Source organism: Pleurodeles waltl, chromosome 5, assembly GCF_031143425.1.
Source record: "Pleurodeles waltl isolate 20211129_DDA chromosome 5, aPleWal1.hap1.20221129, whole genome shotgun sequence".
NCBI lineage: Eukaryota > Metazoa > Chordata > Amphibia > Caudata > Salamandridae > Pleurodeles > Pleurodeles waltl.
The window spans coordinates 1,194,398,676-1,194,421,877 of record NC_090444.1 but is presented as its reverse complement, the minus strand read 5'-3'; the positions used below and the strand labels follow the sequence as shown (position 1 = coordinate 1,194,421,877).

The 23,202-nt window shown below is 41.1% G+C and overlaps 1 protein-coding gene across 1 annotated transcript in view; it reads left to right on the top strand.

The window, feature by feature from the left end:
- The window catches only part of SCML4 (Scm polycomb group protein like 4), a 508,956-nt gene that overhangs the window by 332,863 nt on the left and 152,891 nt on the right, over positions 1–23,202 (top strand). The window contains exon 5 of the mRNA XM_069235446.1: positions 13,517–13,717. Coding sequence (XP_069091547.1) covers positions 13,517–13,717 — 201 coding nt within the window. The remainder of the gene's footprint in view (positions 1–13,516; positions 13,718–23,202) is intronic.

Genomic DNA, 23,202 nt, shown 5'->3' with positions numbered 1-23,202 from the left:
CCCACTGAAAAAAACAAGAATTCAATTTCTTAAATTATTTATCTGACCACGGGCTTTGATGGGACATTGTTTACAAGTATTATTAGTAATCCTAGATATCTAGCTAGTTTTTCACTTTCATCCAGTTCAAGTAAAAGTTTTTTTTTTTTACTTACTAACCTTGTATTATGCGTTTTGTAAAATGCTGTAGTTCTTTACAAACCCTAATCTCTTCATCTGGTCATTTACAACAAAATATGCTCAGTATATACTCACAATTTAACCGACCTTCCATTATAACTTAACCTCCAAAAATTGTATTATTAGTTGTTTACTTAAAAATAGCTCTACATATAGAGCGAATAACTATAGAGATAATGCTTTCCTCGTCTCAATCTTCTTATCTGAAAAGCTTGATACATGCACCCATTTGGAACTGGGACTCTATAAAAGGGTTTTAAGTATTCTAATAAAGAGATTTCTAATTTTACCAAGACTTTCTTATTAAATTAAATGTGTCATCTTTATTAGCTACTAAAGTTGTTGTTTTTTTAGATGAATTAAAGTATTACACGGATCATTTTTGGTATTCTTTAGTGCAATGCACTTTGTGAGATAAGTATGCCCAGATGCAGAGCCCTTGTTCACTGCACCACTGAAACAGAGCTGTAGCCAACTGAAGAGGTCCAAGCAGGCCAAACCCTGTCTGGGTTTGCTTTTGTTCTGGTTCAGGGGAGACCTGAACTGGACTGTCCTATTGAAGCAGGATGGCTGATTTGCATATGATTGGTTTGGGTGACATGGTTAATAAAAAAAATCATTGACTGAGATGTGTTCCGAATGATTACCGGTCCCTGAGATTAAGTCCACCTATCACTTTTTTTAATTCCTTTATGTTCATTCAAGCAAGTCTGCTTTGAAAAGTTTCAGACTTCAACAAATCCTTACTGCTCCTTCTTGGATATTGTAAGAATCGTCTTTTTAAAAACCTTTTATGTGACAAGGAGCCAGTGGAATCCATACGCTCGACACTCAGGGTCCGAGAAGCTGAGGAAATACAAGTGGCTTCAGCCTTGACATAGCACAACCAGCGCTGCTTGCTATCGCTGCAGGAGAGTAAAGTCAAAGGGGTCTCGACTCTGCTCCTCTGGCAGGGGGTTACGCAAGGGATTGAGAACCATCCCCTTCTCGGAGTGGATACTCATCTGCTCACAGGGTTCTCCTCACGACAGGGAGCCCACAAAGGTATATCCCCACTAGTGCAGGGTATTGTGACCATTTGCAAAATGCCTCGAGATGTGGCATTTGTTCTCCGCATTTCCATTTCACCTTGCAGGAGTTGTGGTAAATTCGTGTAGGACAGCCAACCGGCCTACTAACCACCATAACTATATGCTTACCTTAACTTCAGTTGGGAGTCGCCCAGATGCCAAGGAAACAATACCAAGCAGGGAAAATCAGAGCAATCACTATAGCCAAACTGGGTTAAACACTACCAGAGTGGAGGGAGGAGTATCCATGGAAAGGGGACGTTCTGGGTCACTAAGTCTTGCTTCAGAACGAATGAGAAGGAAACTAGGGACAAGTGAAAGAGCCTCTCCAATGAGAAATGGGACAGGAGGGGAGGAGCAAGAAAGTGAGATCCCTGTAAAAGCCTATTCTTCCCATTAGTTGATGAGAATACCACTGTTCCAGTAGGTTTCTCTTACAGATTACCTTCTGTCCGTCCTGGAATCATATGATCATATGGAACACCTCATAAGAGGAACCAATTGAGTTATCAATAAAGAACCAACTTCTCCCTAAGAAATTGAAATGAGAAAAGTGGGAAAAAGAGCTAGAAAGTAATGTCCCATGACTGATTATTGTTATCAGAAAACAACAAATCTAATTTTTTTGGGGTACTCCAGCGGGCCTTTGTCAGACAGCGTCTCACAATATGTTAGTATGTTATTTGAAGAATATGCATTTCAATTCAGTAAGGAACTTTGTCTATATCAAGTATACTGTTTTGGTACTTCCCCCTCTTTGCTGAATAAAGAAAGCATTGCCTCACTCAAGAATTTATATTAACCTTAGAGCAACAATGCCAGATGACATTTTCCACAGGCCTGCTCATTTCATCTCTGTGAGTAATAAAACTACAAGAAGTAACATGTCTTATTACTTTTACTATTTTTTTCTTTATGGGTCCAATCATCTCATGGGTCATGGAATTGTGTTTGTTCACCCATAGCCGTAGTCCTAATCCTCCTAAATAGTAATTTTCTCCTTTAAACGTTTAAAACTCTTTCCTAAAGCTTTTTAATAATACAGCATTTTACCTATGTGATTTGGATCCTATTTAATCAAATGTCTTTCCAAATTGTATATTTCTTTTTGTAAAGTTACATTCTATGCTCTCCACATGTTGGGCTAAACCTTTTCCTTTTTCATTACTAAAATGTGATTTCTGCACAAGCAGTTAAGCAATCTCTGCTTGTAAAGTTTCTCGGAGTCTAAAAATTTTGTCCATACGGCGGAATATTTCCGATACAAAAAAATTGCCTTCTTATTCTGGTCTATTACTTCATTGCAGTTCATTTTCTTTTTGTTATTGTGGAGTGGTGAGGTTTTCTCATCTTGTCCACAAACACTTTTTTCTCCTAATCTATAAAATGTAAAATAATCTTTTCAGAAGCAGCTGAAATCTACATTTAAAAATCTGGGAGGAAATGAGGAAGTAACAGGTATTTGGACCGAAAATTACTGAATCCCCCAGTAATTCTTCATTTCCAAGGAACTTCAGGGTCCAACTTATAATGGCCGGGGTTTTCGCCACCCTCGGAGTTACTGATGCCATTAGTAACTCCAAGGGTACGAAAACTTTGGCCATTTTCCCAGACGCTCACAATGTGGCCTTGGTTAGTTGTAAGGGAGAGCTTGAAAAGCACCATCACACAAGAAGGCGAATGAGATAGGTGGTTTATAAATAAGAAACAGAGTAGTGCTTAAGGTCTCCAACTGCAGAGTGTTGCACAACTCTGCCATCCACCCTGGGGGAGGCTGGTATTCTGCTTCTCTGGCCACCAAGAGATTTATATTTTGGCAGCTCTTGGTGTGGCCTTTGATCAGCTGCTGCTCTCAAATTCACATACTCCACTCCAGGTACTGCCCCACTCTTACTCCCTCTTGTAAAGTCATTCTTGAAGACACTCCAAGTCCCTTTTAGAGTAACTGCTTTGATATCCTTTCCTGTAGTGTAGGCAGTGTTTCATGGCCCTTAGTACAAGAAAGAAAATGTTCTCCCTGGTTGCTGTCTGAGTTATTAAATACAACAATAATGAGGGTTCAGTGCCCCCCTCAAGCCTCTGGGCCCTGGTGCCACTGCACCTGCTGCAGCAATGGAAGCTACGCCCCGGCCCCGCTCTCACTGCAGACTAACCGTGATTGGTGCTGCCACAAATCATTTCTTTCCTCCACTGTGGTCAAATTCACATCTGATCCGAATGCTTTCATGGCAGGACTGTGAATAAAAAGCAACCCCGGCAAACATGTTCAAACCAGTCCACTCCATGCTTTTTCTGGCTGTCACTCTCTTCTCATTCGTCCATTCACTGTCTCCTGCCTTCTTCCTTTCTCGTTGTTCTCTCATCTCCTCCCCTCTCTTTCTCTCTCTTTCCTTCATCTCTCTTCCTGTCTCCCTCCCTCTCCATCACTCTCACTTTCGCTCTCCATGTCCCCATGTGTTTGCTGGAGCTGTACTGTGTGACAAAGGCTTCCAGAATCTCCAGCCCACTGGGGAAATGCCCAGTGAGATAAATGGCCAGTCCCGTAGCCATTGATTCGTCCTCCTGCTGTGTGAATTGTTTCTGAGGTTTTTTGCCAGCCTTTCCAACTGCACTTCGATTCTGTTGCAGTCATTTTTTCCTCGACCCTTTTCCATTATTATGGCAGCATTTCACTTCGCTTCTTGTCATCCTGCATATTGATTTACTAGTTTTCTCACTGGAAATGTATTTTCACATAGTTTCACCAGATGTAACACTTTCTTTCCTCTCAACATGTCTGCTTGCGTTTGCGCCTGTGTTCTGAAAGTTCATTCCAATTTTTATTTTGAAGGCAAGCTTGCACTTGTCAGTGTTGATAATTTAAAATTCCTCTCACAATTGTTCCCCCTCCGCAACACAAGCCGTATTGCTTTCCCAGCTGTCTTTGCTTTTCCACGCTGCCTTCTCATTAGGCCTTTGCAGGAAACGGTGCAAGGAAGAGGTTAGGGTTGTCAGTCCAGCCCAACCCTGCATAACAAATCTGACCTCTGAGAAAATGACTTTATTGTATTTTCGGTGACTTCGTCTTGGGGAGCAGAACCCAAGGCCTTGTCCTAGCGGACGGCCATCTTCCTTACAAGTGCAAAACTCCATGCATCGGTAGTGCGCGCATGTTTCCTCGCCTTTTCTTGGTTCAGTGCATATAATAAAATAACATCACATTAACCCCAAACCATATAGGAAAGAACGATTATCTTTATCACTGAGCAACAAACACAAAAATACACTTCATCTGATTGATAAGAAAATCAAGGTTATTTGAAGGCTGTTTATGTTTTTGAACTAGTCTCTTGCATTTTTCCTCTATACCTCCTGGAAGAGGGAATCGAGTATAATGATTATGAAGAAACACCTCCTGGCCTCATTAACCTAGAAGGCTTTTTAGCAGTTTTGGGGTGTAGATCCAGAATATAGAGGATAGAATATCGAGTGCCCACAATTTTGTGACCAAATTTCAAGATCCAAATTATCAACAGTTAAGTATGCATAGATTTTCTATACCTAACTCCACATCTACATACCTTGGTGACATCCATACCACCAAGGGACGAAGATGTGTAGTTAAGTATAGTAAATGTATACTTAACCTATGTGCACTTTCACCTTGATATTTAGGTTTTTGTTATTTTGGTCACAATATTGTGGCTACTTGATATTCCATCCTCAGTATTCCAGATTACAGTCAGTTATTACATCCCTCCTTTGACAAAGCTGCTGGAAACAAGTCTTTCAGCAACTGCTGCTTCTCGAGTTGAATGGTTTACTGGGCTAACACCAGGTTTGCTTCTTTCCGACAGAGGTAAGGAATCACAAATGGTTAATTAAGGGTGATCTGCAGCAAGAAATACTAGAGGGATAACCGCCTCCTGGGTCAAAGAGGACCTGCATGTAGAACTAGAAAGTCTAGCACTGACCAGTGTGAGAATAACAGGCCCTATAATGGTGTCAATTACTGCTTATGGAACATTCATTGATGATCAGTCTTACTCCTCTTCGGCTTTCTTTGTTTATTTGCTGCATTACGTGTTTTAGAGCATTGCTGTATCATCAGTTTTTAGTCACACCTGTCTACACCTACTGGTTGTTATGTCTTATGGTCAGTCAATATATCATTATGCCAAAGACATCTAACTTTGGTTAGTCTTTCTTCATCCTCCTCGAACATTCAAGAAAAATATAAACAGTTGTGTGCATGTCACAAGAAGCTGGATTGGACTTAAAAAGCTTATGCTGACTACTAACAAAATGGAGGCTATAGCATGAATATGAATGTATGTATGTGGTATTTGTATAATGCAAACGTAGCTGAAAAGCAACACAGCACTTTACATAGTGAAGATTCCCATGAGCAGTTATCCCTATGTCATTCTTTGACTGAAGGCTAGCTGGCCCTGGGTCAGTGCCTGAAACCAACCCCCAGGTCTAAATCCCTGCGAGTTATTTTTAACCAAAGACTGACTGGATCCAGGGTCTCAACACTACTGAAGCCTGGCCATTTCCATCTTTTGGTCTGAAGAAGACTCTTTTCCTACCTCCTGTATTCCCTCAAAGTCTATTCTATGATTACTGAATTCCTGTCAGTGATTAGGTGTGAAAATGGTGTCTACGTGGGTCTGCGAAAATGAGTTACAATACCTAGAGATGCTTTGGTATTCAATGACATGCCTTCTAATAGACTTCTAATGCAGACAACTAGACAACTTGTGTCCCAGCACTCTGCACTCTCTTCTGACGTCTGGTGGTGCAGAGCTTGTGTATGGCAAGGCATTTCTGTATCTGTTAGAGCTAGCTAAGATGCTTAGGGCCATATGTACGAACACATTTTCCCATTGACACAGAATGTGAAAAACCCTTTGCTACATCTGGCCCTTAGTGTTTAATATTCCATCTTGTGATTCCACTCTTAGTGAATTTGCTACTATACTAATGAAGACTTGCGGATTAATAATATTTATAACTCAGTTTCTGAGTCTTCATCGCCTAAATCACAAATCACACACAATATCTGTCAGTCTTCAGCTTTGCTAGGTTTGTGTTCAATAAACCTTGGAGGTGCAACAAAATACAGGGTTAGATGTAGAATAGTTCTATTGATGTTCACGCTGATTTGATTGCTACAAGAATCAAGAGATATATTGCTAAAAATGATAAAGCCATGCCTAGCAACATTCATGTTAAAGTCTGGATCTATTTATTGGGGAAGAGGGTGTTGCATTTGGTACAGACAACTATGGCTGAGTGCAAGAGCAAATCTCAGTGTTGCTTTCATTGCAGAATGTTCAATAAAAATGTTCAAACCACTTGAAACATATTTTACTTTTAGGGACATCTGAATATATTCATGACATATTGATGGACAAAGGCACTCTGCCTGAACCTGTGACCAGGCCTGGTTGATTAGTTAGTCTACAGTCTCCTTGGAAACCCAGAAAATACTGAGCTCAATACGATCATTTTAAGTCAAGGCTTAATGAGAGTCCACCTATTTGGAGATTGGGGATTGTATATCCCCACTTTCAAGAATGCACACCAAGTTTTTCCATCATCATCATGCACGATATTGAGTAGTCATTGCTACTACAGTACAAACCACATCCAAACACAGTTCAACATTCACATGAAAACACCATCTACAATCAAACGAATGCATGCCTGTGTGATTACAAAGGAAATATAACTGTATGCAAACCTAAAGATCAGCCATTTACTCTTGTTCCATTAATCCCACCACCATTGTTTCTCCTGACAGACAATATGCTCCATATACATTAAGCAACCACAAATTGATCAGCTTTGTTGTTGGTGGGCCAGGGTACCAAGGAGGCTGCTTTTGTTGTTTTTGTTTCTTCTGGATGAAAGGAGATAGTAATTCGAGCTTTGAGATCTGTTTATAGATGGTACAAAGCTAAAATAAATACAGCGCGTTTGCGAATCAAATTGTCACAAAATCCGCTCCTACGTATAGCTGAAATAAGTGCCGTTCTAGAGCTGGAAAGAGGAGGAAACACCCACCATATTTAATATGGATGTAAGTGAAGGAATTTATTCAGAGGAAAACTACTTACCCGTGGAATAAGAAAAATAGCTATTTCTTTATCATTTACTCATGCCGAATTTTTCATCTGGTGAAAGTTCTGCATGAGCAGGTTTGCTTTGGAGTACTCATAGAAAACTAAAACTGCCCAAAATGTTAAGAATATCCCAAAATAGTTCCAAATGTTTTCCAAATATAGAAGCAAACCTACGAAATTAACTCGCAGGCTTTTTAAATGCTGATCTTTGTGATACAAGCTCAGTGAATACTTCAGCTCTTCCTCTCTCCGAGGAAGGCGTTTAATATTCAAGCCACGAATCAGACAATCAGAAAATTTCTAAAATTGATCATCACAATTCTCCGAGGACCACAATAATCCGTCTCCTGATAATGGGGGATTATCTTCCACATTTTAATGGGTGAGTCTCATTCAGGAGATATGAAATATGCATGGTCCCAGGGAAAGGTCTTCAATTGTAAAAAACGGCCTTTTATTATAATTGAAATGGATCACTTCTTGAAGTCATGAGAATAATTTTAGACCTACTTGTTAAAAGGTGCACATTTTCAGGCGCACTGCAGTGCACACAGCGTTTCTGCGACAGGCACCACAGCAGCAATGTTCCGGAGTACCGCAAAGCATTGTGTGCTCATGAACAAAGAAGTGAGCCCATTCACTCCCATCCAGTTTCCCTACACCTTCTTTAAAATTCTTGAACTACAGGAGTTTCACTGCTTCACTACCTTTCGTACTACTGATAATCGACTTGATACTCTCTCCAATCTGGATTTGGACTCTACGTTATAGAGAAACTGCCCTCCCCCTCGTGCCTAACTTTTTATCCTCCGGCCATCACAATCATCGATCCTTTGTTCTTAAACTTTTCTAACCTTCTGTCTTATTTGACACTGTTCATTGCACCCCCCCCCCCCCCCTTTATCCAAACTATCTATTCTTGATAGCAGAGTCTTGTCATTCAGCTTTGCTTCATCCTGTCTCCCTGATCAGTCATACTCAGAATCTTGGTACCCGTAACTCTCTGTCCCATAGGAACCCCGCGGGTGCAATCCTGGCACCTCTCTCCTCCTCTCTCTGTACCTTTTTCTAAGGCAAATCGTCATATCACTTGTTTGAATTAGGAACTCTAAGAAAATGGCAGCCAATTATTTTTCTCTTTTCTGATATTCTTCCCTACTCACAAACATGCCGCTAACTGCCTTGCGCTATCAGTCACTCTACATTAAATCACTTATGCTGAACTATCCAAAATGGAAAACAAATCTAGCACGCTGTTGCTTCGGCACCTTCCCCACTTTCGTACCCTCGTCACTGGCGGCTGGTGGATTAGTAAAGTGGTGGGACTCAAAACCACTTTCCAGCACTTTGCCTTGGGTCTAGCTTGCCAACCCCGTAGGCCACACTTTCACATCACACACAAGCCGACATGCATACATACACTCACAGTTGCAGGCATGCACACAAAGACATTCACACATGCAAACACATGCACTCACCAGCACACAAAACCACACTCACACTCTTAAACACGGCAACTTAGCTGGGCACCCCCTGATTTCCTACTCCCATCTGTCTGCAGCAGCCAGAGGAAGCCCCACAAGTTCCACCTAGTCAGAAGCTGGAATAGGGTTGAAGGTGCAGAGGTAGACATTTTTTCTCTATTCCATCATCCGATTGGGCAAGAGGGTGTGTGATTGACAAGCCCTGAAGCTCCGTTATCAGACATGCTGTACTGCGTGATGCTACTGCAGCATGTCAGATATGTATTGTGTATGTGTGAGTCCTGGGCTGTAATAGTTCCTACCTGACACATGCGCAATACAAGTGGAGCCCTTCTCTGCTGGCAAGGTAATATTACAGCTATAACATGCAAACAAATGATCTGAGAGATAGTTTGCTTTTATATAAAAGCTGTAATATGCCAAGCAGTGGTGCTGCAGGGGGAGGCAGTGGGTCGACGCAATGAGGCCCTCAAGGGGCAGCCACTGCTGACCGTAGTCACTTTCCATAGGTATTCTACAATCCTCACCAACAGCTAAAAGCCTCATTCTATACTTCACAATTCATATCATTTATAACCAAAAGAGCCACGAAAGTGAGATCTGACTTACTGAACATTCAAAGGATCTACTCCTGCCTTTCCTTCCAAACAGGCAAGAGACCGCTATACTCACATGCACTTAGCAAACCTGACTATTGTAAACGTTCTCAAGTGTTTTTTCCGTGATTTATTTAAACAATGCAGACATGCTTCATGTTCTAAACAATGTAGCTCTTAAAAACACTAGTAGAGTGTCAGGATGGGGGCAGACCTTTGAGGGACAGAATTGGGTCAGCGGTAAAGGCCTGCTAATGGTTGTGGCACAGCTGAGAAGTTGAAAATGAAATAGATAGCATGATATTTCCCTAAATCATCCACGGTCTTCTCAAACACCCCCCATCTCATACTACTGCCATTATGCCAACTGTTTGCCAACTTATAATAACGCACCCTAGAAATTGCTGATCTTGGTGTTCAAAGTCCTAAAAGGTTCCTCTCCAAACTAACTCTGTTCAAACTTATGCAGGTATATCCAACTCGTAAATTATGCACAATCAATTGTAATCTTTTTTCAACTCTTTTTAGACAGCTCTCAGGGAACATCTTCTGCTCCAAGATTTCTAACAATTAACTACATTCTGGCCTTACTTCCACTTTAAATCTGACTGTAAATATTTGTATTTCACATATTTGTTGATACTGTCATGTCATGTGTTAAACATCCCCCACTCACCCTTTCGATAACCTTTCTATATTTTTCTCTCCTAACTGTAAATAACCTATATGCAATGCAAATCCTACACTGTACTTTATTTCTTGTCAAAATATTATATCAAATAAACATGATTTTAAAAATGCATAAGTGGGACAGATATAAAACATACGGCCCTACATACCCACCCCCTGGCCTGTCATGCACCAGGGCAATGCAAACTCACCAGGACCTTGACAGATCAGGGTGTAAGGAAATATCACCCTGACACCCAAGGATGAGATTACTATGCTCTAGAGCAAAGAGAAAAACTGTCTCCCGGGCCAATATGGGGCTACCAAAATGAGATTTGACCTTACCTTGTATACCTTACTCATGATCCTCCCGAAGAAGGGGAAAGGCAAAAAAGAAAAGATGAGAACTTTCAGCCAAGTGAACTATATCTCCCTCTCCTGGCAACTGAAACAGAATCCATGACAGGAGAGCATCTTCTGAGAGTGCGAAAAGATCTAATCTAGACATATTGAGCCACTGATTGATCAACAGGGATGACTGTTGGTGTAGCTTGTATGGTGATAAGGGATAGAAAACCACACTGAGTCTGTCTGCTTCTCCACCAGATGAACCTCCTACAGCGGAATGAGGTTGATCTCTGCAAGTAAGCAAAGCTCCTGCGTTATTCACTCCATATTGTGATACTCCCTACTCTGCCTGTCTACAGACATGGTTGCTACCTGTTAGATACCTGCTTGTGTTTTTGTCTATGAGCACAGCTGTTGCTTGAGCCAACAGAGCTAATGTTGACAGTGCCCATAGTGCTCAGTGCCCAGAGGATAAATACACACTTACCCCAACTGGAGGACTACTGCTGGGACTCATTTACCATAACTGAATTGGGGTCCATGGTCTTTAATCCTCGTGGGAGGCTGGCATCTGTATTTAGGATCAATGGAATCAGAGGGGATATGGAGACACCATTCTCAAGCTGGCTGCCTAGGAGCCCCCAATCTAAAAAGAACATGCTTTACTCTAAGATTGAAACCACCATGTTCTAACCTCCCCTCAAGAGGTGTCACTTTATTAATGTCTTCACGTGAATGTGGGCCCTGGGAATTACTGAATTACTGCCTTCAGCCCTTCTCTCCCGAACTACTCCCTCATTGCTGCTAACTGTTCCTACTAAACAAATGTTAGACACTGTTGCAAGAGTGCATGCAGCCCAGCGTCAGACACTTTTCCAAGTAACATGCAGATGCTTACTTTACATGCTATAGACTTGGCATTGTTGTGAATTCACCCAGTTGATTAGCACTCTCAGGGATTAGATCACCTCTACAACACTCTCAACATCTGCTTTGACCTTGAAAAGTAGAGAAGATCAACTAACCACACAGATAAAAGTATCGCCTGAATAATTTATTCATCCAATAAAGGAACAGTAAGATATAGATCCATTGTGAATACTCTTGGAGAGGCTGAGAGTGAAAACAAGGAACTCCACCCTGGAAAAGATACTAACATCCACTCCAAAACCTTTGCCCCAGACATCCTATGCCTCAAACACTGACTACACCTCATCTAGACTTGGGTGTCCTATGCCTCACTGAAGCTACACCCCCAAGACTGAGTTCCCGTTATTTGCCAGCAGCAACAACCATTAACTAATCCACACCTGGCTCAATGACATGGAACTTGACAGACTTGAACCCCACAATTCACCCAGCGCCAAGTCACTTATATTCTCCCTGGACACCAACCTCACATTCTAGGAACACATTGTCAAGAAAACAAAGAGTGCCAGGTGACAGCTGTCTACCAAAAAAAGTGAAATCAACTTCAAAGTTGCTGTTCAAGCCCTCATACTCTTTCATATCATGGTGGTAACACCTAGCTCGATGACCTTCTGGACTCCACACTGGGCCCATCTTAATACACTCCGCAGCACAAGCACAAGGCCTAGAGAATTATCATCAGATCACCCCATTCTGATGGAACTTCATTAACTCCCTTTTCAGCCCCCACCATCTTCAAAACTTCTTCATCTTTTACAAAGCCATAATAACTAGCACCCTTCGAATCTGGCGCACAAGCTCACCGGCTCCAGTGGCTCTTGGCTCTCCCGCTATCAGGGAATCTTTGCTGCCCTTTTAGCTAGGTTCACTCATACAAACATCCCCAACAGAAATACATCCCAGTTGTGAAGAAGAACTTCTAGGTGCATACATGGATTGGAGCACGGAGGTACTCACCGAACATTCTAGTACACTGGGAAATCTTCTAGCCAGAGAAGAAGCATCACTGCCTGCACTGCTTATAATGCATGAAGTAGGTAAACAGGTTCAAGGTCTGCATTCTCCCAAGGGCTTATATCCTTGTGTGTTGTACAGGGCCTACTTCCGTAGCAAGGTGTGATCCCTACCTACTCAGGGCCGTTACAGGAGCTAGGTTCAGTATGCCCCAGGCCCGCGCTTTCCAGGGCCCAACTATACGTTTGTAACATTTATTTACATATTTTTAATAACAATCAAAACTGCTGTCTTTATTAACATAAAGGCAGCCTGTGTCTCCAAACTACTCCATGTCCCTAGTAGCCATATTTTTTCTTTTCCTGAAGTAAATACTTTTAATACTTACAAGTGCTGCTTATCACACCTGGCCATAAGATGTATCAATAGCCCCCCCACATTACATTTTGGCCCCAGGCCTCCTACTGACTTTTGACAAACCTGCACCCAGTGCACGAGTGGACAAAAGGCAGAGGAAGGGAGAACAAACTATGTCTTGGAATGTGGATTGATGAAGTTCAGGTAGCATACAAGCCAACAGACAGTATGTCTAAGGTACACGTTGTTACCATGGGAACCACGAATTATTCCAGGAAGAATGGAATGTACACAGGTTGTGTTGCTCTATATTGTAAGTCTTGACACTAAAGCTGAACTGACATGAACAATCACCGTTCTTTTGCACATTGGAAAATTCTTCTGTTTATTATGAACTTCGCTTTCCAAATGATGAATTTATTATGTTTTCACATTTTTGACCAGATTGCATATGATAATGTGAGCCGAGCAGGAAAGCTGTCATCAATAGCGCATGCCGATGGTGTAAAATCTGACATGTTGATTTACGCAAAATGTCAGAAATGTGTAAAACAAGTTCATAAATAAAAGACAATCAGATACTCATTTCAGGTGAATTCACTTATTTAACCCTCTTCTTTCTCATCACCTGAAAGCAAACCCCTTCTGTTAAAAAACTTTCTTAAATCCATGAATCAACAATTACAGATACATTTTTTCAGCGTTTGGATTAGAATTGTGGATGTTTAGAATATGGGAAAATGTGCATGGTAGAGGACTAGTGGTTTAGCGTTCTTCCCGAGCTTTCTGTAATGTTTCTTTGTGCTTTGCATTTGCAGTTTGCATATATGTGAATAAACAGGCAAACACCGGACCATATCTGGACAGGAAAAGAGTGCAGCAGCTCCCTGACCACTTTGGACCCGAGAGACCTTCCATGGTCCTGCAGCAGACTGTCCAAGCATGTATTGACTGTGCACACCAGCAGAAAACAGTCTTTTCCCTTGTCAAACAGGGGTACGGAGGGGAAATGGTGTCAGGTAATTATATATTTTTTAATGTATACTTTCATTTTGTTAAACTGTTGAACTTTCCAAAATTTACAGATACCAAAAACTATTTAAAGCAAAATCCAACAATTTATAAGGAAACATTTATAAAGACTTTTTACATATTTGCGAATCAATATATTAAAAGATTCTTAATACAGTCTTTAAAAGTTGTGTGGCACATCTGTAACTGTCAACTGATTAAAACTTTACAATCCCAAACTGACGTTAAACGTTTTACGTTCACTCCCACTAAGCCAGTCGTTCCCAACCTGTGGTCTGGGGACTCCTGGGGATCCGCAAAGCCTCCTCACGGGGTCCGCGACTGCTTAGACAATTGAATAATATTAACACATTAGGTTCCTAGCTTTCAGTAATGACTCAGTGGGGGGTCCCGAGACTTCAAGAATTATTCAGTGGGGGTCTCTGGGTTCCAGTAATGTTAAAGTGGGAGTCCACAGAAGTCAAAAGGTTTGTACCACATTACATCCTGTCTAGAAACCATTGTTAAGCATCATCTTAGGTGGTGCTATCCCGCTCCTTCGGTGCTCAGAAATATGGAGGTTGATTCCTTTGAGTGCTCCGTATAAAAAATTGGAACGCATAGCCTCCCCCACCTAAGACACGAACCCAACTACCTCTGTTTCAGAGCACAACTTAAAATGGAACCTTTTAAGAAAGCTTTGCCTGAGATTGTTTCAAAGGGGACTGCACAAGAGAACATCAGAAAGGAAACCTTAATATCAATTACACTCTTCTGGCATTTCTACAAGCTCTTACTGTATACATGCCTCGGTCTCCTATTATTATATGTACTGGCTGCTCAAAGTTATTGTACAACACCAATTTAGCACTGTATAAGAAACTAAATAAATTTCTTTCAGCATTGAAGCTTAATGTCTCTTATTAACTGTTCTTATGCAAGTTTAAAATACTGCTTCAAATAAACTCTGCTTACCCAATCTTAATTTCTACATTTCAGTAAGACGAGCGGTGTTGTGTTGATTCTAGGGTAATATTAAAAGATTTACAAGTGCAGACAAATATAGGAGCTAATTTTGAGCACCTTCTTCAGTCCCTACATCCAGTATGTTTAATTTTAAATTAATTATTGGTCCCATCAGTTACAAATTTATAGGTTCAGCCAGGTTCCATTGAGAGGCCTGATGATTAATTTTACTTTTAAAACCACTATTCCCAAGGACATATGAAGACCTTCCTGTTCCAGCTGGAAAAGAAAAAGGAAAGGTACTTCTACTGTGCATTCTTGTAATGAGTTACCTTTAGAAGAGAGTGGTTCATTTCAGGTTGAAATTGAAACCACTAATCTGACAGCGCAGATTTCCCAGGGATCTCCGTTTGTGTGGTTATTTATCACCTTATCAGTTGTTTCTTTAGAATTCAGTGAAATAGCAAGCGAGGGGCACTGTCAGCTTGAGGTGTGGTCTTGTCCCGCATATAATAACTATCATCAACAAGCAGGCAATTTTACCCCATTATCTGCACCACCACCCTCTGCGGGTCTCCTGATGCAATGGCGCCCAGAAAGGTCCCACAGAGTTAGTTTCAGGTGGCGTATGAGTCCAAAAATAAGAGTCCAAAGCGAGTCTGAATAAAGGGTACTGAGTGAGTGATTCTATGATTTGCATCTTCTGAGGGAACACAAGTGTGATTTTGCGGTGCCAAAAAACAGAATACAAATCATTTTATTATTTATTTTTTATTTGTCATTTAGTCACGTGTAAATTTACCATGGTTTGCTTAAACTGTATTTATCAGTAAGCAACTAGAACCAATGCATGATAGTATGAGCATATTTTGAAAATTTGCAAGACTTGCAGTGTCGGGGCTTCCCCTCTGTATTGAAGCAGAGAATTGGCAAAAGCAGTGGATATTTACTAAAACATTATTTCATTTGTGGCTCTTGTTTGCTCCCTAAATAATAACTGCTATGCACTTGAGTAGTGCACCTACAAAGATGAAAAAGAGTCGGTAAGCAACTGATGTCTAGGACCGCAAATGGTTTATATTGGTTATTAATCGAATCTGCAGCAGCATTGACAGTACTTTGACAGAATTGGATCCTAGGACAGAAAATGCAGAGGTGCTATCATAAATTATAACTGCAAAGCCCTTTTACAACAGCAGCACTTCACTCTTTAATCTTATTTATTTGATTGGACTAATTCATTGTTGTTACACAAATAAGCCTACACTGAGAGTTATTAGCTCTCTTAATTACAAAGCCCCCAGTTTTCCACACCTATTTGCACCACAGTTTTAGTTTTGGTAATATTAGGTTCATAGGGTCGTTCTGTAAAAGTCCTCAGAGGTCATACTAGGTTGGTACCCTTCAACTGACCTAATCCTCCTTTCCAGTCTTCCCCTGGATTGAACCTCTGAATTCAGTTAGTAAACCTAGGACTTATTTTTCAATGCCCAAGCAGTAATTTAGAGCACAGTATATTACTGTAAATAGAAAATTCAAAAGAACAACTGCAAAAATGTACTGAATTATTCAGCATTTTTTTTTTTTACATTAGTCATCCTGTATTCATCAATTACCAACAGTTGAATGAGTATATCAAAATCATGTTTGAAAGAATGTGTTCGGTGGCTTCTGTGTTGTATTTCATATGAACTTTTAATTAAAATAATTTAAGTAGAGAGTTTTGCTTTTAAGAATAAAAGGCAATCAGTTGCTAGTTTACACGAGTTTTCTGTTATATTTTTAAAATAATGGTTCAAGCAGTGCTTGATTTGCAAAAGAATTAGTGCTAAAGTCAAAGTTTTGCTCAAAAGCCTGTTGCTGTTACTATCGAAAGCCACGCTACCGAATACCGTGGCTTTGTGGTCTTAATTTCACCTCAAGCCTCTTCAATCATGAACCAGATGCTTCCAACCTCTTTGTCTCACTCGTTTAAGGTATTTTTCATTCCTCCTTTCTTCTTTTGTCACTGCTGTTTCACCTTTCTCTTCGTTCTTTTTTCTCCTTTGTGTGTTTTTTCACTTTCTTGCTCTGGATCAAAGATTTTCCATAAAAAATAAATGCTGGCCCAAAATAAGTGCCGGCCCCAAATATGCATGCTGGTGGGCCCACCAGATTCAAATTTGCATTTGGTTTAAGAAGATTGCTCTTTCTTTACTGTGCCATTTTCCCATAAAGGGTATTGCAAATAACAATACAATCAAAAAATCATTGTCATTTTTTACTAAATGAGAAGTAATTCCATTGAGAATCAAAGCAGATCGCTTAGATGTTCAATCTAGATGTAGATTATGAATGTCTCCCTGAGTACACTTAATGCCAAAGGTGAATATTTAGACCCATTTGTATAGGAAGACTCCCACAAAAAGATCTACAGATTGTCAGCACTCACAGTCAGAGTGGGTGGAATCAGAGGGGAATGACGTGCCCATAGTTTTATGATTTATGAAGCACCATTTCCCTACTTTTTGTGAAAAGACAACCACCCAGGAATTATTAATTCTGACAGTTTAAATGTCTCAACTGAAGTGTCATTTAGTGAGTCTCCTGTGCGGTGAAACTGGAGCTAGGCAAGCCTTCATGCCATGGTGCCTGCTTGCCTGAAGGAAATGCAGATGTACTCTATGAGTTAATCTGCAAACGTAAAGGATGCTTTGGAGCCAGTACTGGCTTTAATTGAACTAATCACTTGAAGCTTTGTGATGAGAAAGATTTATCCTTTTTGAGTCTTAGTGCAAAGAGTTAACAACTGGCCTGTGAAGTGAGTGCTTTTAGTTGTAACTATATGTCTATTGCGCATACTATATCCGAAGTTGTTAAAGGGACGGTCATATAAAAAAATGCACTACCTCCACTCTGCGTATTATTAAAATGTATATTTTGGAATCACCATTTTATTCTAAACATTTTGCACATTTTGTAGCAGTCTGTCTTATACTAATAGTAATGCAAGTTTAAAATAATGAATTCCATATTCACAGGTGCTCTCTGTTACAGGGTGTGTCCTCGAACCACTAAAAAATCACAAGACAGTTTTCTCCACTGCAGCAACCAAGACTTAATTCTGTGGCTCTTTGGTTACACACAGATCTCTGTCTATTAAGTAATAGAGATTTCATAATGTACCATAGTGCATGTCCCAATGAGTAACAACATTTTTTATTAATTTTTCATTTAAGCTGTATGTTATTTTATATGTAGCTACCTGACAGTGAAAAAACGTACAAACATTTTTTTTTAGCCACACCTTTGACCCTGCCCCCACACTCATTGCCTCTGCCCCCACTGCATGCAGTATCACAGTTCCCATACTTTTTTAATGTACTTTGACTGATGAGCACTCAAAACATTACTTTCTTAATAGTAACAGAAGATGATCTTTCTATTAGAGATCAAAACATTTTCTGTTTTCTTGTCATTACTGCAGTTTTCCTCAAAGATCATTTTTAAGCATATATTGATTATTATTAGGGACATTGTTATAATGACTCTTTACCTAGAAAATTCTGTTTAAGAATATTCAACAATAATTCTTCTCCGTACAGTTATTCTATTTTTCTTATTTTAGAAAAAATTTAATTGGCAACAACAACATGTTTTTTCAATGTGTTAGAATAAACTATGCAACAATGGTAGCAATTGAGCAATGGCATGTCAATATTTTCCAGATCAGAGCCCGTTCCAGATTTAATGCGTTTCCTCAGATCCTAAATAAAAGGAATAGCTTCTGCCCTTGAGGAAGGCTTTCAAATCCTTCAGTTTCTAATGCTCATCACTTTCCTGTAACACCTTACGTATCTTTTTTGACATTATTTCTATTTTATTGTCTTTATTTGGTTAATGATGCTACAAAGAATATAGTTGATGATGCAACAGTAGAAAACTTGCCAATGGGCGAGCTTCCAGCTAATTCTAAAATGCAGTGCAAAATTCTACAGAGACACTACTAACCTCATAATGGGTACAAAGGAAAAATGTGAGTGAAAAGCATGTGTGTTCTTTTTATCTCTGCGTTCAGCTGTATGAAATAGAATCACCGGGTTCTCAATCACTCACCTCAATCAAAGACAGGAAGATATTTTCTCCAAACAATTTGGCAAGTCTCTGGATTGCTGCTTGCTACCTTTCTACATTGCTAAGCAAGTTATAATTTCCCAATTTATGAATCATTCTGTGTTATTCTTACAAACGATCAAGACAATAGTTATATTTATTCTGACATTGCCGTTTGCTTGTATTTACATTTTTGTTTTACTTTGAATTGTGAGTCCCATGTGTTAGACCTGGCATCCTTAGAGTAGTCTTACCCCAGACATTTTGCCTTTACCTCCTATTTTGTCGATGTATCTTTTTGTTGGCCTTGGGACTCTGAGCACTTTACCACTGCTAATCAGTGCTAAGGTGCATGTGCTTCTCCCCTAAAACATGGTAACATTTATGTATTCACAATTGGTGAATTTAATTTACCTGTAAGTCCCTTTTTTGAGTGGTACACTGTAAACCCAGGGACTGTAAATTAAATGCTACTTGTGGGCCTGCAGCACTGATTGTGCCACCCACTTAAGTAGCTCTGTAAACATGTCTGGGGCCTGCCACTGCAGGGCATGTGTGTGCAGTCTAACTACCACCCTGACTTGGCACTTAAAACCTCTTGCCAAGCCTAGAACTCCCCTTTTCTTACATATGGCATCCCTAAGGTAAGCCCTGGTTCGCCCATAGGGCAAGGTGCCATATAAGCAAAAAGTAGAACATATTTGTTTAATTTATCATGTCCCGGTAATGAGAAAGTCCCCAAAGTCGTTTTTTCATTTCTATGAGGCCAACCCTTCTCCTAGGCCAGCAATTGGAATTCCTTCTAATACCATTAAGCTGTAATTCCCGACCTGGAAGACGTAGCTGCATCATGTTTAGTACCATTGGAATGGTAATAATAAATCCTCTTTACTGGTAAAGTCGGATTTATTACTACTATTTTAGTAATTCCACGTTTAGAAAGTAGGCATTGCTCTGCACTCACTGCCCTATGTGCCCACAGCCTATGTCCAATACATGTATGACTTGGGCTAGGTGACAGCTACACTTGTGCATTCCCTTTAGACACCCACCACGCAGGATACTCAACTGCATTTGCATGCATCTGAATACTGATGGGTCTTCTTGGGGAAGAGCTTGGGAAGGGCTCACACTTACACATCAAAGGGTATTGTCTAGAGCCCACACAAAGGGGCAGAATATCTCTCACTAATAGTCAGGAGCTAAGGCTGACCTGAAAGGGGAACCTGTGAGGTCAAAAGAACTCGTTGTAGTCATCCCCCCAACATCAAAGGCACTTTCTAGTATAAGTATTGAGTCCCTGACTCCCTAAAATAAATGCACTTCTGGACTCAAGGAAACATTGCTAGAGAAAAGACTGCTATTTGCCAGGATTGCCACTCTGTCAAGCTTGACTGCTCTAAGGAATTGCTGCCCTGCCTTGCTGTGCCGCCCTGCTGCCTGCTGATCTGTGCCCGGTAGCCCAAGACTCACCCTCCAAACCCAGAGTGACTCCGAGCAGCTTCTGCTTTCCTTTGTAGGTCACCTTCCATTTCCACCCGAGCATCCTTTGCCAAACTTAGCCGCTCGGATCTGTAACCTACCCTATGTGGCCCTACTTTCCTTTGCCGTTCACCTTCAATTTCAACTCGAGCGGCTTTTGCCAATCTTTGGCACTCACATCTGTGACCTGCCCAGACCAGCCCTGCTTTCCTTTGCTGCCCAACTTAAATTTCAACCCAAGTGGCTTAAGCCAAACATCTCTGCTCGCATCTGTGACCTGCCTGGAGTGGCCCTTTCCCTTGCCTTCCCTTGAGTCCCGGCACCACCCCTTTGATCCATTACTTGTGCCTATTAACCTTGCCATGTTTGAGTCTACAAAGACTAAACTTTTCTGTTTGTGAAATGGATCGGTATCATGCTGAACTTAAAAGAAACCAGATAAACAAGCTTTATATTTCTACATCAGTGTGAAGTCTTTTTCTGTGGTGTGTCTCATGAGCTTATTGTGTGTGTGTTGCACAAGTACTTTAAGCATTGCCTTCTAAGTTAGGCCTGAGCACATGCTAATTTATGTTGTGTTATTGACTTGCCCTAACTAGGATTGTGGTCTCTTCTTGGACAGAGTGCATACATCGGCCAACTAGAGACCCCCATATCTAACACTATGTGTTAGATATGGGGGTCTCTAGTTGGCAGTCAGTTTGCAACCTGTCCAAGTAGGGACCCTCACTCTAGTCACGGTAAGGGAGACCCACAGCTCACTCAGATAACCCCTGCTTACCCACTTGGTAGCTTGGCACAAGCAGTCAGGCTTATCCTGGAGGCAATATGTAATGTATTTATACAAACACATGCAGTAACACAGTGAAAACACCACAAAAAGGACTACAGACCAGTTTAGAAAAATAGCCAGTAGTTATCTAAATAAAACAAGACTAAAACAACAAAATGTCAACATACACAAGCAGAAATCTACATTTTAAAAGATGAAATCTCAATAAAAACACTTAGAAACACAATAGCTCCAATTGGGGCTATCACGATGTCGTTGTTGGAGTTGTTCCCAACAGTCAGACGCCACTTGCGAGGAGGGTGGCACTGGTCACAGAGTCGTACGGACTCCCAGGTACGAGGAAAACAAGCTGGGTCACAGAGTTGGGGAGGTGAGTCATCACTTGATCCGGTGCACGTCGGCTCCTTAGTGCAGAACAGGGAAGATGATGCAGCATCATTGCGAGGCACCGGTCCCTTATCATCCAGCAGGGTCGATGAATCCTGCGGGTCAAGACACGGTGGGGTGACCTCTCGGGGCCGCGATCAGGCCACAGAGCTACAGGTGCTGCAGCGGAGTCAGGTGTCACGGACGTCAGTGACACAACATTTGGGACTCACAATGTCACGAGACTCCAGCAGGGCTACGGAGGCGTTGTGCCTGCAGCATTGGTCAGGGTTGTCTTACTCCAGCAGGGACCACGGCCTCTGGTTGCAGGTGCCGCAAAGTTGTGCAGGGGTGCCAGTTCTGGAGTTGTCTGGAGTTGGTATGCGTGGTTTGCTTTCACTTCCAAGGGCCTATAAACTGGAATAGGCACCACTGGGCGAGTTAGGATCCACAGCAAATAAACCCAGAGGCTGGTAGGTGAAGTCTTTGATGTCTCTGAGACTTCTGAACAGGAGGCAAGCTCAGTCCAAGCACTTGGAGAAACTTCACGAGTAGGATACACAGTAAAGTCCAGTCTGTGTCCTTTTTAAGGCAGAAGCAGCAACTGCAGGCCAACCCAGCAAAGCACACACATCAAAAGGCCAGTTCTTCTTCTTCTTGCAGAGGCTCCTCTTGATCCAGAAGTGTTCTAAAGGTTTGGGGTTTTGGGTCCGCTACTTATACCCATTTCTACCTTTGAAGTAGACAAACTTCAAAGGAAAGTCTCTGTTGTTCAGAAGATCCTGCCTTGCCTAGGTCTGGCTCCAGACACACTCCAGAGGGTTGGAGACTGCATTGTGTGAGGACACCTCCTCCCTCCCAGTCTAGCCCTGGAAGACCCATCAGGATATGCAAGACACACCTCAGCTCCCTTTGTGTCACTATCTAGATGGCATTCACAAACAGCTAACTGTCAGTCTGACCCAGATATGGATTGCACAGGCAGGCATATGCACAGAATGGTTAAGCAAGAAAATGCCCACTTTCTAAAAATGGCATTTTCTAACAGACAATCTAAAAACCAACTTTACCAAAAGATGTATTTTTAAATTGTGAGTTCAGAGACCCCAGACTCCATATCTCAATATTCTTTCAGTGGGAAATTGCACCTAAAAGATATTTAAAGTTTAAAGGCAATCCTCATGTTAACTTATGGGAGAGATAGGACTTGCAATAGTGAAAAACAAATTTAGCAGTATTTCACTTACAGGACATATAAATCACACCAGTACATATCCTGCCTCGTAGGTACACTGTTTCTGCCCATGGTCTTTCTTGGGCCTACCTTAGGTGTGACTTGTATGTAGTAAAAGGGAAGGTTTGGGCCTCACATGGCAAGTCGAACTGGCAGTGCAAAACTGCACACATAGACACTGCAGTGGCAGGTTTGAGACATGTTTACAGGGCTAATCATGTGGGTAGCACAATCTGTGCTGCAGGCCTACTAGTAGCATTTGATTTACAGGCCCTGAGCACCTCTAGAGCACTTTACTAAAGACTTAATAGTAAACCAAAGATGCAAATCATGAAAAAGTCAATTACCAATGCATTTTTAGAAAGAAAGCACTTGTGCTTTGGCACTGATCAGTGGTAAAGTACTGAGAGTACTAAAACCAGCAAAAACGAAGTCCAGCACACAGTCAAAAAATACAGCAAGCAGAGGCAAAAAGACAGGGGAAACCATGCCAAGGATGCCAGGTTTAACATCATGGATGTAATAAAATACTGGTTTTGAGCAAAATTGCAAATAATGTT